The following is a 19,170-nucleotide window of genomic DNA, read 5'->3' as shown; positions in this document are numbered from 1 at the left end:
ACCAAAGCTGAGTACATGCAGCCTGCATTTACTGCAGCGCATGTTTACCTTCTCAAATCAATCACTGACTCAGAATTAACTCACATCACTGTGTTCATCTGAAAGGGTTATTGGAGGATATCTGCAGGAGACGTGGTGATAGAAGCAGTGTGAGTGCTGCAATGTATGCACAAGAACATCTCCTGCTGTACTCATATGCAGGGCTATACACATACACACACACACACGTACACACATATATATATATATATATATATATATGATGAGAAATACTTGTCTCATCGTTCTGCAAAACTGAAGCTCCACAGATTGATGCTGTGCTTACCCAAAGGTTTTACTGTTTGCCTTGAACAGTTGAACTATAAATTATTCATAAGCAAATGATTACCACTGTGTTTGGTTGCCTCTGTGTTGGTAACACGAAGCTGACAGGCCGATGCTGCACAAAGTTGACAAGCTGATGCTGACAGTTATGTGATCTGAGACGTAAAGTATCTGTAAATATTTCTAGAATGACTGTACTCTTTGCTGATGTACAGAATTTATGGGGGAAAAAAAAGTCAAGCTTGGTCAGTAAGCAGTTGTGAGTTGTGTTGCAGGGGCCTGGGCTGGCTCAGGGCTCCTGCTAGCACACATCACTATTGGCGTTTTGACTTGCAAACTTTGGAATTTGTGACTGTCAGTCCTGCCAAGGCTCACAAAGCAGCCTGGGCAGTGAAGCGAGTCTGTCCGACCCCTCTGTTCTCATGCTGACCTTCTGTGATGTCACTCACCGCAGCCATTATGCTGGGAAAATGTCTGGGTTTGCTGATCTACAGGCCTAATTTTCTTTGCTTCATCAGTGTTGTGACTTGAGCATCTTGGTTTAATCCCAGGACTGCACATTGCCTGTGCCTCCAACTACCATATCTGTTCTTGTATGACACAGACTACTAATTTTCAATGTGTCATTAGCACAGTCATTTTTGACAGGCTCATGTAATTACGGTCAGTGGGATGTTGTAATTCATGAGAGGATTTAGCTCTCCTAAACTTCCTGGCAGCCTCGGGGAGCCTGAGTTTGACTTCCTCATTGACTGGTCCATTTTGTTAGCCTCTGCAAAATTAGCAACGTTCCTTTTGATCTTTTTCTAATTAGTTTTTTCTTCAGTGTGCAAGTGTAAACACATTTTTCTTTCATTATCTCATCCCTGAAGTGCAGTTTGTTGTTCAGTATACTGTGAAGGATTGTGTCACTTCTAACAAACATTTAAAAATAAAGAGTCATTCAGGATGACATTTTCAGTTAATACAGTGATACTGTGTCAGTATCAGATGTAAATGCTTTCATCTCTGTCATCGAGGAAAATGATGAAACCTGTCTTGTTCTGGGTTTTCTCAGTTCCCTCAGTCGTGTCTTAATTGCAGAGATGGAAACAGTTCAGATTTCTCTTTGTTGCTCTGTTATTTGGGTCTCATGTTGGATAGCATCACTTTTGGCATCTACACGCCTTACCTGTCATACATTTATCAAAGTTATCTACTGTGTCATTTAACAGTTCTCTTTCAAATAAAAATAAGTGTGTTTGTATTTCACAGATGTGTAACTGGAGTGGCTACAGCTCCGTTCACACCTGGCACTAACAAGCATCTTGAGTGATCGGATCACAAGTGGACAGCTCAAAGTAGTGGTGTGAATGTGTAGTGTGAAGCCACATTGAGAATGCATTGAGATTCAATCACTCAGGCCAAATCCAGAGGTGGTTGGGCCACATTATTTGAGCAGTATGCATGTAAATGTGTCCTGGGCCAGACTGAAGGACTGCCTACTCAACTGACGTCCTCTGCATAAACAGGATGTCCTACTCATTCACGTTGTCAAATCTGGCTTCATCCAAGATGTCTGAGAATTGCAAAAAGCCCATAGAGATGTGTCACTCATTTGCTTTGCCTGGAACATGCTGAGGAATAGACCCAGTTTGTATTGTTTTGATTTCTTCTTCTTCTTTTAATTTCTGGCAGACTAAGCACAGAAAATGCATTGCTGCCTTCCAACGCATTTTGTCTTTGCAATTGGAAGTGATGTACGTGTTTATTTGGATATATAGAGAGCAAGTGAGATCCAATCACAAATGGTCACGCAACACGTGGAGATGCATTCTAATGCCAGGTGTGAACTGATGTACCTGTCCACTTGTGATCGGACCTCTCAAGACAGGCAGTTCCTCAAATGACCACTTGAGACTGGCTCCAAGAGCGAGTCAATTTCCACAGTTCCCCAAGTTAAAATGCTAAACAGAAACATAGCTATTTGTTTTGCAATTGCTATTTGCTATTTGCTATATTGCTGTTTGTTTAAGCACATCAATTAGATGTTATAGACAAGGCTATAAAAACATAGCAAGCTTTGATGCAAAAAACGGATACAAAAAATGGTTTGGTCGCTATAGCTAATTTTCCTCTTCATGACACCTGCACAGGTGTTGAATTTTTATGTAACTCATCTAGTTAAATTTTATTAAGCCTTAAAGTTATGTATGATTCAGGGCGTGCTGTTTTGAGTGACAGGTGGGTGAGCGTGTGCTTGCCACAAACCGGCCACCTTTTTGCCCATTTTTGGATTAGCCAAGATCTAGGTGGAGTCAGGCACTGCCAGGATGGAGATGCCAGAGTAGCCCACTCTGAGCCTCAAAACCGCTCTCCAGAAACCTGTGGGTGCCGTCTTTCACAGAGGATATGTCCATCTTTATATACAGTTGATGGTATGAACAGGGCCTAGATCTTGGTTTTGTGTGTCTGGATATAACTGCTCAGGCATCCAGGGGTCCATTGTTGTTTTTCAGCTCCATTTGACACACACAGCTAATTGCTGGAGCAGGACAACCCCCCTACTCCATACACTCCAAGGGACCAATTGGGTGGCCATTTGAGCCCATTTTCTCACTGGCTCCCTGAAGACAAGCTGGTAATGGCACTGTTTATGCATCCAGTATTCTTTCGCTATCACTCAGTTGGAACAGAGGCCCCTGCAGACGTTGGCAAACGCTCTGATTCCGGCTGTCTCCTTCACCATCAACCTCAGGCTGCTGTTGCTTGCAGCCAGTGTACCTGCAGCCGACCTGCACCTTAGTGACAAAGGAGGGAGCGTGGGAGTGTAGGTGGAAGAGGAAAGAGGCAGAGACGAGAGCGAGTGGGCAGGTAGAAGAGTCTCCTCTGAGAGTGGATGAACATGTGAACACTTAGCGATTCCCTCTCCCTTCCCGTCTCTCTGTGACTCTGTGTGGGCAGTTAATGAGTCTGAAAGCTTCTCCTCGGCATCTGTCAGCCGAGAACCGGATGAAGCCTCTAGTGCAAGCTGTAACAGGAAAGAAACACTCTGTTGCTCATTGATAATTGGTACAATGTATAGGAGAAGGGTTTTTTAGGTATTTTTTACCTTCCAGCTTCACCCATAGACTACCTTATGGGCCCAATTGCTTTGTACTGTACTGCACATGACAACTGGTTATTAGACATAAGACGAGTATGCAGTTTAAGGTATTAATACTTCTAGAATAAAATAAAGTAATAAAATGAAATGAAAAAAGACTCTCAACTGGAAACAATATCCCAACAGTTCATTAACATCAGAAGTGTAGTGCTGTTTGTTTAAGCACAGGAACGCATCCATGACATCTAATAGGCTAGGCTATAAAAACGTAGCTAAGTAAGCTTTCATTCCCAGCAGGCATTGCGGATGCAGCACAAGCTGTTTAATACGCTGGCTTTGTAATGTTTCTTTGCAAATGCATCACATACAAAGAAACGTCAGAAGAGTGAATGATAAACAAAAGGACGTTTTGCTGCCTTTTTATCTTAAATATTTAATCATAGCAAGCTTTAAGGTTGAATGTTTTCTTTCATGTTAACAGGTGCATGAGTTGATGTTGTGAATGAATCAATACACCTTGAATGTCAGTATTGGAACTTTGACCATTCAGTTTGTTTTTATTGGCTCTCCTACATGACATAGGCTTTACTTATGATTGAATCCTCATGTGCTTAAAAACGTGTATGAATTTCAAATGGATTATGCAAACTGTCAATTTTCTATTCCTTGCTTGGATAAAAAAAGAGTGCTCCATCAGCTCTACACCTATGATTAGCCCAGCGTGTTGTACACACCCCAGCTACTCTCAAAACGTTTTTATTTCTACCTTTTAATGTCAAATTAACAAGACAATGCTCTTTACTGTAACATCAAAACAAACTGGCCTGAGGTGACCCGTCACCTGTCTCATACAGTTCAAACAATAATCAAACTTGATAAACTTTTCAAAGGTAGCATATTGTAGGGCTGTTGTACTGGATTACACTATGTTGCACAGGTGTTGCTGTTGTTCATAGCCTTTGTACCTGCCTCTACACACTATGCATCGTTATTGTACGAGGCTTTCAGCTCTGACAGCCAGACAAGAGTGGTGGAGCCAAACCATTCAGCTGTGATAACAATCAACAGATCTGAGCTTGCCCACCAAGTTCTCTTTACTTGTCATAAAGCCTAATGGTGTGGAGCCATAAAATGGGGAGTAGTTAAGTTTTGGGTTGAGATGAAACAGTTTATATGACCTTGGTATGGTCATACACCCTCTTAAAGAGATTCTTTGAACAGTAGTCAGGTCTTCCACTCCCTCTGAATGCCTGATGAACTGGTGTAAGGACTACTTTGGAATTTTTTCACTATAAAGCCTGAGGTGGGCATGTTTCTTAATTTATAAAAAGAAAACTTCAACACATAGCCTTAAGCTGCAATCAGAATAAATGCTCAGCTGCAGGATTGATCGTGACTGATTTCACAAGTGCTTTCGGTCTCCCCACATGACACTTTGAGCCATGAGGCAGCAAAATGTAAAACACATTGAGCAATTTAAATTTAAGGCATACGTGATTTTGAACCTAGCCTGAAGATGTATGTTTGGGGTAATTCAGGGAGGCATGGTGGCTGTGACATTTATGTTTTAATCATCTAGGGATGCCTCCAGACTGACTTACAATGAGTCTGTCTAAGAGAATATGTTAAGAAAACTCAGTTTTTAAACACAGTCTGGGAGTTGTAAGGATCAAACACATGAATTGACGGCTGTGACTATCCTGTCTTGTTTTCTTCGTAACAATGTGATGGGTTTGACAGTGGACAGAATTTCCTTCAGAGCAGCAGACTGTTGTTTGATTTGGACACTGACAGCAAACATTGATTCACTTATCCTGGAGAAAAAAACCCACACTCTCCTGTGGCAACATAGCACTACACAGATGGCTGAACAGCTTGCTTTGACTTTCCCCTCAGACACCTCTTTTGTGGGTGTTGGAGCACAAGGTCCGTATTCGCCACGGATTCCTCTTCCATGGATTGGGTCACTAAATATCATATCATATATCCTCCAGATACTCATTATTCCCTCTGCTTTCTCCCGGGGGATGGTGTCCATTCTGTGCCGCAGGTGGTGGCCATATCCCCCTGGCACCAAGCACCAGCATGGGAGGCCCTCCCTAGAGAACCAAGGATAGCTGAAGGACTGAATGTTTTAGTGCGCCCCCCTCCCCTTTATAAGGAAGCACAATACATTATTTATGTAGTACATCTGTTTATGGTATTTCACATGTTACTGATGGAGTTAATGTCTGCAATGTCTCCTCACTGTGTTTTCAGCCCATTAAAATGCATTTAGCATTCATGTTAAGTTTTTCTTAAAACTCAATGACTTTGACAGCAACAGTACACTCTAAAGAAGGAGCGAAGAGGGAGAGAAATGCAGCCATTAAGTGTGTGTTGACTGTCTCTGGGTGTCTTCCTGCACCATTGACTGCACCCAGCAGGTTGATGAGTGGAGGAGCTGTTTGGCTTCTAGGTTGGAGCTGAGGTCATTGTCCAGGCTTTCATGTCTTCAATAGCTGCAGGCTCCCTGCTGAACCTACTTGATATTCAGTTCTTTCTCTCACTTCATCCTATTGAAACTAACAAGCCTCAGCTAGATAGCATAGCTCCAGTAACTGGGGTGGGCAATAATGGAAACCAGACCTAAGATACAGTATTGCAATGATTTGAGCTCTGTGTCCACAATGTTTTGCAACACATTTACCATAACTTTTATCAGGATGATCCAAAGATTTTTCATGATGAGCCTTATAAACCTTTGTGATGCCATAGTTCATTTTTCAACTTGCCCCTTTGTCAGGACTTGCTGGAGAATGAGCTGAGGGCGGTGCAACCCACATTGCTACCCACATTCATATTTAAGGCATTAATGCCAGAAACAACATAGCTCATTGTGGAAATAAAGCTCAAATTCATTTATGTGCGAATTATTGACTTGCCTGGATACTGTCCCAAAATAAAGAATGGAGGAATGCAGTATGTTTAAATCTGGGATATGGTGTCACTTTATGTGGTTGTGTTATACAGTAAATGTCTTGAGTTGTTATTGGGTTGTCCAATACTTTTCTATGCAATTTTACATTTCGTTCAAGTGTGGTGGAGTTTGGAAATTTGTAAATTGTAATGTGACAGGGTATCTGCAAGTTTTCAAAAGCACTGAATAGCAGAAGTCTTACATATATTTTCTCTTGCCTGTTGTTTTTTGTCCATTATTCTAAAATTCAAAGATATTTCATTTACTATTTTACACACACACACTAAGAGAGCGTTAGTTTTCCTTTTGATTGACTACTTGATCAGCTGACTAATAATAAATAAAAAATATTTCAATTGGTTTATTCATCATCCGTTTCTGCTGCTTATCCAGGTCATTCACCGAATTAATTATTCTTATCAGGGAGTATTGTTACATTCACCTGGGATGCACTAAAAATGTGAAATAATAGTAGGCCCTCACACTTCATACTCTGTCCAGTGTGATGCTGAAACAAATATTAAATTACATCCTGCGCGCTGTTCAAAAACAGGCCTTTAACATGCTGAGGGGACAGTTTGCCTGCTCTGTAATTGTGCTGGGAGGGAGTAATAAAGCGCCGCTGACCACCCTGCCGAACTTCCGGGCCGTGACGTCATCGCCTCTCGGGTTTCACGCGGTGTCTCTACTACGGGCGCACGCGGCGCAGCAGTCGGCGCGAGTGCTTCTGCCGCGTGAGGCCAGCAGCAGCAGCAGCAGCGGCGGCGGCGGACCGAGAGCGCAACTCGCAGCACCTCACAACTGACCCCACAACTAACCCCACAGCTGACCCCTCTCTCCCTCCAGAGCCGGAGGACGCTCTGCCGTCGTTTACATCTGACGCTCACATCTGGATAAAACGGTTCCGTGTTTTCCTCGCCGGGTTGACTTCTTCATCGGAGCCTCTCGACGTAAGTAGAGCAGCCGCGGTGCTGAGCGACCTGCTGTCCGCTGAGCGGGCTGCGCTTCTGCCGCCGTGGGGATTGTTGTGATTTGGGGGTTTAATGGTGCGCTCGGTGGTGGCTGACGCTGGCAGAAAGCTCTTCAGATGCAGCCCCCGGCTGTAACCAGCTCCTTGCCAGGCTCCCGCTCAGCGTCTGGTTCCTCACATGGTTTTATGTACAAACTGCGTTTTTTTCCCACTGGACTCCACCAGATCCTGATCCTGATCCTGTAGTCCATCGTGCTTCTCGGACCACCCCTGTGCTGCTAAGTTGGAGGATTCAGTATACTTGGAGTTCATATAGTATCATATAAATACTGTATTACTTATGTGGCCCCTTTTCTGTGATATCTTCTCTAATAATTTCAGTTATTTTCTTTATAATATGATAAGTCATTCATGCTTTGTGTGACAAGCACCTCTTTCCTATCCTACTGAGGACCTGCAATATTCAAAGGAAATTGCAATTCAAATATATTGTTTTTCATAGTTTTAATAACTCATATTCTGTCGGTCAGTTAAGTTGAGCCCCAGGAGTTTCCATCAGCTGCACATAACAGTGAATGCAAAGCCCTAGAGGGAAATACTCTTGACTGTCGGTCTCAGTTTCTGTTTTGTCAGGTTATTCTTGCATTTTAGTTTACAGTTATATGATGTTCGTGCACATTTATTGTTGCTCAGAAAAGAGGGCTTGTCCTGCCAGCTTTAATGCGCGCAGTAATCAAAACAGCATTTCCATTTCCATTTTTCCTCAAGTGTTGGGCATCACTTCACTGTAAGCCGTACTCGAGTGTCACAGTTTCTCCCCATTTCTTTGCATCAGATGATATTTCCTCTTCCTGACGGTGGTTCGGGATGATCTTTAAAAGCTTTTATCTGTTAATCACAATCAGTTGGACCATAATTATAACGCTGCCCACTGTCTCCCCTGCAGTGACCCAGACTATGTCCTCGCTTTAATAACCCATTCAGACCAGATCACTGCCACTAGATCTTCTTAGCAATGTGTAGTTTATTGTCTTTGCTTTTCGATCATGCGGATCATGATTATGCCAGAATTCCTGCAAACACGCAGAGAGCAGTTGAACCTGTTCTTCATGATCCTGTAGGATGTTATTCTAGGCATGATGTTAAAAGTCTTTGTTGAACTCTCGAGGCCATAGACCATGCAGAGACATCATCTATAACGCTAGCTATACACTATTTTTGTGTCCGCATGTAAAAATATGGCAACCCTGACCACTATTTTGATCTGTCATGTTTCGTTTGAAATAGTTCTGTTGAGGCTTGTGCGGTGTGATTGATCGAATACCAAGTGATAGAACAGTTGTTTGTAACGTCGAACTAAAACCCCTTATCAAACATCATACATATACTATAGTGTGGTTTGGCTTGTGTGTCAAACCCACAAGGAGAGAGGGAATGGCTATGTTGTCCCTAGTGCTTGTTCACTTTCCTTATGAGCTCATTCACTGACCATTGTCTTCAGTGTTCAGTGTGTTTTCTACAGATCTGGAAACATTGATGTTTCAGCAATGTTTCCTTTCCTAATGTTTTCCTACAGACAGAGTTTATTTGTGGGGGTGGGCCTGGGGGTGGAGCGCTCTGTTATCCAACACTTGAGTCAACTGCAAAACATCATTGCATTCCCGTCTGTGTAATCAAGTCCTTTTTTTTTCAATATACATGGTTTTCCATCAAATGATTACACATTCTTGCAGACTTTTAGACAGTGGACAATTTGAGCTGTATATAGTGTAAGAAATATTCAGCAGGAAATCTTGGATAGGCAAAGCTATCTAGACTGACCTTCCAAATCAATTCTTTATATGAGAGACACTAATATCATTGAAGAGCAGGTCAGCAGTAATGGAGATAAACAGATGCTTTGTTATTGACTGCTGGTCCAGTCCCAGCACTCACTGAGCAGAAGCCGTCAAGGGGAGAGGAGAAGGGCGGGGCTGCATTTGATTTCAGGCTTTGAGCCATAAGAGATAAACCAGCAAAAACCACAGAAACCAGTCACAACCACATATCAACTCATGCGTGTATTATCAAATGCAGTCCTACCATCCTTGTCAGGCATTTGTGTTTTAACTGAGCTCTGGAGAAAATGAATGTAAGAAGTTCACCTCCAGTAAGTGCTTTCTCAACTAAAGTAGGTGCTTGATAGTGGCTCATGTGTTTGAAGCATTTTCAGTTTTGCATGAATTTCAAAAGCTTCTCAGTTAATTGACCTCTTTACTCCAGTATGTGGTCAAGAGGGGAATAAACACCTCGAACCAGTTGCTACTTCCCACTTCTTACTACTGTTTCGTAGTGTGTTGAAAGTAATGTTTTGAATGACCTTTTCACACATCCTTAAAAAATACTAGTGTTTTTTTGTTTTGTTTTTTCCTTTATTTGCCTGCACCATCCCAGCCTCTCATCCATCTATTTCTTTAAGTAGTTGACCTTGATTCGACGAGTCTGAGTACTATTTTCGTTGCTACACTTCTGCTCTTTGTCCTGCAGTGGATCTACACAGCTTTGCAGTGGGAATGTGATTTCTACCTCACTTTAAGAAAGTGATAACACAAATATCCAACAGCACTTGATCCAGCATGTTCAACAGACTGGTTTGGGTTTCTTCCACATATTACCCTTAAAGCCATATTGAATGGCTGCCCACTGATGTCTTTAATGAAGCTCAAAATTGAACAGTGAATAGTTAACAAGGGGAGTTTTTACAGACACTGAAAGTGAAGACTTTATATGCGTGGCTACTGTGGCCAGTGGAAAGTTAGTTTCTCTTTCATAAACACACATTTAAGGAATCAATCCTTTTGTCACATGTCGGCCTCTAGTCAGAAGGCCACAGTAAAGCTTGGTTTGTTTGCCTGTGATGCACTGCAGTTTTCCTCTCGCTGCTTCCTGAGTTTTCTATATAAATACAGAATTTCTTTTCTTTCAGTCAGTTTTATTTTTCCTCGAGAAGGCAGCTTGTTTCCATGGCTTTGAAATCTTCTTGAATATCCTGTTGGGCTGTGTCACCTTGACACACTTTGCACACAGTCACAGCTGCTTCGAGGGAGCTGCTAATTGAATTGTTTGTGAATAAAAATCTGATTTGTTGCCCGAATGAGCAGCTGGTTTCTGTGTTAAAGTAAAAAAGGTCTAAGGTGAAAGTCAAAGCTTAACAGGCGTGCAGGGCTGTGGTGCAGTTTTACCACAACATTTCCTTAAAGTACGTACCCCAATTAGTCAAGGATATTAGAGTAGTCCAGGTATTGCCGTTTTGTGACAACACATTGCTTCATGTTGCTGCACTGCATTTCATGCTGCCTCTCTGTGACTGCAAAGCCCCTGTTTTGTCTTTTTTGTCTTTTCTCCTGCTGCCCCCCACATGCCCTCTTGCAAACTGCCTATTCTGCTTATTCAGCTCAGCTTTTGTGAGGAGGACTATTCATACCTCCAGTCAATGTCCATGTGGTATTGAGGCGTTCCACTGCAGCCCAACTCTTTTCTATGCTGGTTAAGAGTACTCACCTGATAATATGAAAGTGTTAATCAGTACCCGCTGGCCTTGTCTGACATTGTATCCAAGTTCGTTCCTGTGTAATAGGATTAGATTTATGGGCATTAACAAGAGAATTAATTATCACTGAAAGGCTCTGTTTTGTGATTTGCAGTTGGATTTGTTTAAGGGACCAAGAAGTTTTCCTGCTGGACTCTTGATGTGCTGGCTTTTAGAAATGATATAACAATGTGTATGATGTTGAACAGTAATATTAGTAATTAGGCTGCATTTCTACATTTAAACAATGATTGAAGTTAAATCTGCTACATGTATATGGTTTCATTAAGTGATTTAAATGTCACCAAACAGTTCTGAATTAAATATAACTTGTAGCGCTAAGGAAGCTTGAGCTGATTGTGTACCATAGAGTCTGGTTTAAATAGGATTTTATGATTTCACCAGCGCAGCACTGCCAGTGTAAAGGTGTGATCCTACTGGGCAGTACATGTGAAAATGTTCTCATTTTTGCTACTGAGAAGAGCTTTGATTAAAGCATCTACTGTGTGCAATGTCATTAGATCATCCTCGGGGAAAGGAGGACCTGATTGTTCTGACCTGCTGTGTTCAACTCTTAATAATGGGATGTACAGCAGCTTTATAGGATCCTGTATAATAATATAAGACATGAGCATTTTAATGAGAATTGTTTTTTTCTAATGGTGCAGCAACAAATTAAGTGTTAGAGTAAAGAAATGAACATCACATTTTTGTTTATTAAAACCACTGACCACCGATTACTGGTCCATTTTTAGACCCCCCCATTTCACATAGAAGACAGAGCAGATAGTTCTTCTCTTCCATTTGCCTGTTTAGCATTAGACTGTCAAAGTCACAGAGTTGGTTTTAAAAGCCTTTTTTCATAAATTCCCTCATATCCAAATTAGCTACAGCAGTTCAAACTCTTCATGATGACTTACAGAGAGGTTTTCGATTTTTCAACACAACACCACATGAGGAAACCCCCTTCAGTTTTTACTCCACACTGAATGATTTGACAAAACACATGGCTGTAAAAATAGTTTTAGTTTTATTCCTTTCTGTCTTTGGTCTTTAGAAAGTAAGGATGTAATGATGGTAGCTACCCACACAATAACTCTTTAGTGGTTGACAAACACACTATATCACTATTTTACATTATTTTTCCTTCACTGTACTGAATAGAGAGGTTGAGGGAGAGATGGTTTTTGAGTTCAGATTTTTTGACAATGATGTAGGAACTCAACAGTCTACCAACTTTTTTTGTGTCTTTAATGAGCTTCAGACTTGAATAAACATCAAAGATAATTTCTCAGGGAAAATTACCCAAAATTAAACAGCTGTTTTTGGCTTCACAGATGATACGAGTGAGGTAGAATGCTGAACCAAATGTTTGCCCCCACCTCACCTCCTAAAAATGTATTGAGCGAAGATCTGGATTCCAGCTTTGGTTTGATTTTTAAGTGAAAGAATTACACAAAGGAGCCTCCAGTAGGGCCTAAAACTTTGGTGTTAAAACACAATGATATGTTGTCAAAACTCATGAAGACCTTTTCATCTTCTCCCTAATGTAAAGATCCTTCTTGGAGCCTCTCAGTTGTTTGTGGTTAAACTATAGTGGAAGGGGAGTGAAGGCTCAAAGACCCACCCTGAACAATAAAAGCTAAGCCTGTGGAGTGTTGACCCCCCAGACCTTAAGCTCTTCATTACTGCAGCTCACTGCTAATTATTGTGGACAGGATAGTCCATAGCCCAGAAACCTGCCCAGCCCTCCTCACTGGAGGGTGGTCGGCTCTTAGTGCCACTCCTAGTTCCCCCCCACCCTCCACCCATCTGAGGTCAAGAGGCAAAAAAACGTTCTGGTACCCCTCATCCATAGCCACCCAGTAAACTAACATCTCCTGGAAAACAGGAGGATCCTGAGCCTACACGAAGAGCATACAATGTTTTTACCCTCTATTGAAACAAAAATGATACCATATGCTCCCTTCACCGTACAGCCCCATAGTTGACTTAATCTTGACTGAAGTGACCACAGACCACATCCTTCAGAGCATGTGTGACCATTTTAAAGGGTGTTGCGAGCTAAAATGAGTTGGCAGAGGTATTTTTGAAAACATATTTACTCAAAGGGAGATTTAATTTTGAGCTGGTAGCTGTGCAGCATCAAGTGATTTTGGTGCAATAAAGGCTGCTGTCATCAACTTTGACTGCATTGTTATATAGTGATGTTTTCAGAGGGCTCTTATAATGTGCAAGACACTCCAATCAACCCACATATTTTGTCAATAATTGTTTCGCAATATGATCCTGTCATGTTTGCAATCATCTCCCGACGCCATGTGGAGGCAGTAAAAGTGATTTTGAATAATATCCGTAACTGCAATGTGGGATGCCTTCATCCTTTTTCTCAGGGTTGTCAAGCCTGTCACATCGGTATGCTAAATGTCACTCCTGTATAGTTTGAATAGGATGGCAGAACAGCTCTGAGAGCAGTTAAAAAAAGAGACGACCACTGATTGTCGTGGGCTACTTCTGAAGGAGATTTTTCTAAACAGGAAAATGTGTGTTGATGTTACTCATTCTGCCTGTTCGGGCCTACACATGACCACAGCCTTCATGTTGCTTGATTGCCCTCGTGTTTTCCACTGAGGTTTAAGACCTCACTGTCCTCCCATATCACATGGATCATGTTGAGAATGTTTAGGACCTTCTCAAATAGCTTCCTTCCATATAGGTGTAGGGACTCTTTGATGTCACACAACCTCCTTGTAAAAACACTGACCTCGCACACGTGTCAGGCAGCAAATGTGCAAAAACTGTCTTAACATCGGGATGGCCTTTTCATTTTGAAGATGTTACCTTAACAACCTTGCTCAGCTCCATTTTGAAGGCGATATTTTAACGAATAGAGGTTGACGGTTATATTAGTTGCTGATTTTCATCATTTTTAATTCAGGTTCATCAACACTGCTTTTTGTAGCTCGCCAGCACGTAAAACTGGATATGTGTATCAGCTGATTACTTGATTTAAGTTAAACATTGAATTTTATAAGAAATGAATTTGATGTGATATTCTATGTGATTTTTAAAGGTGAAATTATCTGTATGTTTAACCTCTCCACAGGAAGGTCACAGACCAGTGTGAGGGAGAGTCAAGTGTCAAACAGCCATGTGCCCCAGAAAGAAAATTTAAGAATTGGCTTGTCTTCAAATCAGTGTTGTTGTGTTTTTGCGCCACTGGCAAGTTCCAGTATCAAGTTACTATGGCCCGTACTTGAGCAAACACCTGTCTAACCTTACTTACATCAGAAACAGAACAACATAGGGATCATACTTATCTTTAGTGCAGACTGAGTAGAGGCCATTAGCCAGTTTAATTTAAGCCCACTGGTCACTGGTGGTTTGGTGTCCTTAACCATGAGAGAAATGTCTTGGTCTCTTTTGGCTAACTGCAGTAAATGTTTAACTTGGCTGTTTTTACTTTGGCATTTTTCTTTGGGCAAGTGGTTAACAGTCATTTGTGTAGTGTACCATCATTTAGAGACATTGGGACTTCACCATATGGGCTGCCAAACCAAAACAACGAAGAAGGCAGTTAAAAACTGCATAGAGCTGCAGACTGGTAAAACTAGCAACCCTTCCATATTACACACCGTTATTTGGTTCAGTGTTAATGCAAATCATTTTGTTTAATTGAAAATGTAACAAACAATATTTATTTTGTGACATTAATATGCAAAATGATATCTACAGATAACCTGTTGCATGGTTGATAGGTTGCATGCCATTGGTACATGGCAATACTTCACTTCATTGTTCCAATTTATTCAGTATATGCATTGTAGGCATATGAAGTTATGGCAGTCAGTGCTTTATGAACTTGTTTGAAGTCACTTGAGATAAAATACTTTACGTCCCATACTGCCAATTAATATCTGGGCAAAATGCACCTACATATCAGAACCTCTTTTCCTTTTAACCATGGCTATATGTACCACATGAAAGTGAACTTGCGGTGCATGTATTAAGCCATTATTTGCAAGGGATTGGAAGCTATCATTTTTATTTTAAGATTCTTAAAAATTTGATTGTTTTGAACTGGTTCTTCACTGGATCTGACTTTTAATTCCAATCAGCACAACATCATCCTTTCATCGCACTATTGCATACATTAGCACCTATCTGAACTTTCTTTCTTCTCTTTAGTCTGTAGCGAGCCTATGTGCAGAGTAGTATAGGCATGTGTGATGGGATAGCAAAGAAAAATGGTGCCATTGGTCTGCCCCAAGACCGCACAGAGTGCTCTGCTGCCAACAGTGCCTCCAGTAATTATAGACCAGAGCTGTGGAGACAGTTGCTCTCCAGGCTAAACTGAAACTAAACCCCCCATTTCATACTTGGTATTTGCTCTTTTCAGTACGACTACCCCATATTTAAAAACTGTTATTTTTGGGCTGTAGCTTGACTCTCCTCTGTTTATAGTACAGCCTGACTGAGTTGAACTATAGAATAACTGTCCAGCACACAAAGGCAGTAGTAGTTCTGAGGACTGTTGTTGACATTGCAGCTCTTCCCTGTACTCATATTCTTTAATGTCTTGTTTAGTGTCTGCAGCTGTCAATATACTTGATTCATATATTGACATTAACATACTCTTTACAGCTACTGCACCAACTCACTGACAGTACAATAAAACTGCCAGTGATTTTTTATCTTTTAATTTTAGGTCATAAGATAGAAAGTTGATGACCTGGATCTTTTATCTTGAATTAATAAATCACTCTAGTCACTATTCCAATGACACTGTTGAAACAAAGACTTCATTTAGGATTTACTAGTAACAGTGAAGAACAGGGAAGCTTGTAATTCTCACTGGGAAGTTTGCTGAGCCTTCCACCCCCAGGCAAATTCACTTCACTCACCACACTGACCAGGCTCGACTTTACTGGAAAGCTGCTCTTGTTGTAAAGGCTTCAGTCTTTGGGTTTCCCCTCTACAAGGCTGTGTGGTGTGTGTCCATTAATTGGGTAGGGTGTAGGGTGGGACGACAGCCCTATGAAGCTTGCAGATTTTGGTCATGATTTGTTATAGTTGAAGTTTGGCACACACTGATCTAGGTCTAAATTGCTCTTTTCTCTTGTATATTGTTTGAAAGTTTTAGCATTGTAGCATTGCATTGTAAAAAATTGTAAAAGCTAAAGTTGTGATGTGTCTTATTTAGGAAGGAAAGAGGTATTTCGCTGTGGACCCATTGCTACACCTTATGAAGCATCTTTTTGCTTCACAAGGTGTACTTAATGTCATACTTTGTTCATTATGTACTTGAGCTGTTGTTTTTTCCATAAGCATCAACTATCTGATCTTACCATAAAAGCTTGTTCTGGTGTTGTACTCCTCCTTTTACACAGCTTGCTAATATTATTTCCATATTGTGCATCTGTCCTGTCTCCACTGAGTATTCTCATATCTACCCAGCTAATACAAACTCAACATCAGCTGCTTTCATGTTTTGCAAGTGAATTTCTTTGAAAATATGTTTTGGTTTTCAGGGCAATACGCAGCATATCCACAATTCATTTTTAAACATTGATTAAGTGTTACTGATGGGCTTGTGTTTTACTGATGTGTATGTGCACTGCTTTCTAACACTGATCACTCTTTTCTTTTTTCTTTTTTCCCTCACTCTATTCTCAATAGCCACAATGAGCGGAAGGTGACCTGCAAGCATCCTGTCTCAGGCATACCCTCACAAGACAACTGCATCTTTGTCGTCAACGAACAGTAAGTCTCTTGTGCATGCTTTCAGAATGCCACTGGGTAGCATTTTTTAACACTACAGTACGCCGTTGAAACTCCAGATGTGAAGGCAACATTGCATAAGCCTTTGCCTTGCCACTCTCTATTTGTAGTTCTGCCCTTTCAGTTCAAAGCCTTGTCTATTCACTGCTTCCTCAGTTATCCATCTTTATGACAAATTCCCTAAAAATAAGAACAAACTTACTGTATGGAAATATCACTTTTTAAATACTTTTTACATATTCATATAATTGAAGATGTTTTATTTATTGCATAATTGGGCTGCTTTTTTATATGAGTGCCAGGGCAGTGTTAATAATCTTGATTTTAAAGGCTGACATTTTATCACGTATACATCAGCCAGTGGGAATGCAATGATTCACAGTTCCCTCTTTTTGACCGCAGTAAGAGTTCACGGCCTTTTCATTTGTCACAAGTACAAGGATACGTCCAACAATGTTACGTCCATGTGATCATCTACACTGCTTTCAGCACAACAGTCATCACATGTCTGTCCACATGACAGGATTGTTGGCCAGTCATCTTCAACTTTGACTTCAAGGAGAGAAGCTCTATGAATCTGTTGGACTAAACTTAGTCAGTGTTTGTTCGCCTCAGGGATTTTCAGATGTACCCACCTGTAACTCTTAAACCCTGGTGATGGGCAGCTCATAGTGAGGCGTGGACAAAGGCAGGTACTCTGTCCAGATGTTTGCAGGGTGTCCAACACAGAAAAAAGAGTTTAGATAGCATTTCGTAATGTTGGCCGTCTTTGCAGTTTCCCTTTCAGATTTACTTCTGTGTTTAGCCTGTTTGCATCATCAGCCCACACCATGACACTAGCCTCAACTTTCATCTGCCTCCCTAGCAATCTTAGTCTACTTATGACCCATATATAACAGCCCCACTCAGTTTCTCATTTCCCTCAGAAACCGCTGTCATAGCAGATTTCCCATAATGTTATATTGTTGCACTGAAGTCATGTCATCACAACTGGTGTCAATTATTTTATTGATAAATGAATGCTAATTGAAATGTAATGAAGGATGAATTCCCCGAAAGCCCCATCATGGACACCATCTATTTTCAATATGTGGCTTAGAAATTAAAATCTTGGTTTTACTAATATTTGATGTGGCTTTTTTGTCTCATGAGCTGCATTTTGTTCAGCAGAGATGGAATAATTGAAAAAATGGTTGTGAAGAAGCTTGTTATGCCAGAACTGTCACAGTGCACTCTCTTGACACATTCCTCCCCTCGCTGTGTTACTCTCATGTATCTGCTGTTTTTCACTCTGAGAGGAGCAACACGCCACTGCAAGATGATATCTAATTTAGCAACTGGTGTTTTATCATTGTAGGATAATCTACAAAATTAATATATAATATAATATATATATCAGATGTACTAGAGGGCAACTTCGTGAAGGCAAAAGCAAAGTAATAAAACTAAAACTTGACTCATTGTTATTTTTATATTTATTACAGTGCATTTCATCCAACAGTTGGCTGTGTCTTTGCAAAAGTAATAAGGAGGAAAGTCTGTACACTGGATGAGCAATAAAAGGCAAAGACGGATTTAAGCTGCCACAGAGATAAAGAGGCCAAGCTAAAAACCACTGCCTAATCTGCTCTGCACTTAAACTAAATCCAAACACAAAACTTCAATTTGGCATTATAATTTTAGTACCTAGTATATAGTCTAGTATAACATGTGAAGAACATGATCTCAGTCATCTTCAAGACGTAATTTTTAGTATAACTACTATAAAATCAATACAACCAAATGGAAATATGATTAATTAAGACCAAGGAAACCTGGATTTGATCTGAGTTAATTAGATTAGAGAAGGCAAATAGTCACACACACACACACACACACACACACACACACACGTATTTGATACTGATGTTTTTCTTATATATTCAGTGCACTGTCCATTTTGCTGCTGCAATACTGCAAATTTCCCCACTGTGGGGCTAATGAAGTAATATCTTTTCTTATTTTATCTTATTTCCACTCTAAGACTGAACCTGTCTCCTGGTCTAGGAAAAAAACCAAGGTCTGCCATGATGTGTGAAACTTATTTACACATACATGATGAATTACGTAGTAGTGGCAGGGTGGGGCAGCCTCATGTGAAGAGGCAACACAGAACAGCCTAAAAGAAAGGCAGAGACTGTGTCTGTACCACACATTGTTGGGGATAGTTGGCAGTGATTAGGACAGAGAGTCAGTGCCCTGCTCAGTAAGAAGGAGTCTTCACATGGTTACAGTGTTTTGATGCAGATAAAGCAAAACTGAAGTAAAACAGGTGAATCAGTGGTACCTGGGTCCTGGTGCCTCCACTTCAGGGTTCAGTGTGTCAGTTTAGTTTTGTGGAGTTTTTACACAACCCTCATTTAGATAAATAGATGGCACAGCGAACTCCACTGTGTTAGGGACCAGTTTAAGCTATTGCTTGTACATTAGCATGTGCTGATCTG

The 19,170-nt window shown here is 40.9% G+C and overlaps 1 protein-coding gene across 17 annotated transcripts in view; it reads left to right on the top strand.

Annotated features, from left to right (window-relative positions):
- The window catches only part of LOC139631277 (pleckstrin homology domain-containing family A member 5-like), a 79,216-nt gene that overhangs the window by 27,310 nt on the left and 32,736 nt on the right, over positions 1 to 19,170 (top strand). For 14 of the 17 annotated variants that reach the window (XR_011693348.1, XR_011693347.1, XR_011693344.1 and 11 more), the window contains exon 4: positions 16,586 to 16,669. Coding sequence is in view for 11 of the 17 variants with exons in the window: in XM_071495393.1 (XP_071351494.1) it covers positions 16,586 to 16,669 (84 nt within the window). In the remaining 6 variants the exon portion in view is untranslated. Of the gene's footprint in view, positions 1 to 7,040; positions 7,319 to 16,585; positions 16,670 to 19,170 lie in introns of those variants that run through there. The other 3 variants (XM_071495468.1, XM_071495486.1, XM_071495456.1) reach the window with 3 other exon arrangements.

The sequence above is a fragment of the Trachinotus anak genome, unplaced genomic scaffold (genome assembly GCF_046630095.1).
Source record: "Trachinotus anak isolate AG129_WGS33_773 ecotype Australia unplaced genomic scaffold, CSIRO_AGI_Tana_v1 ptg000002l, whole genome shotgun sequence".
Lineage (NCBI taxonomy): Eukaryota > Metazoa > Chordata > Actinopteri > Carangiformes > Carangidae > Trachinotus > Trachinotus anak.
This window is presented reverse-complemented; position numbering and strand designations above follow the sequence as displayed.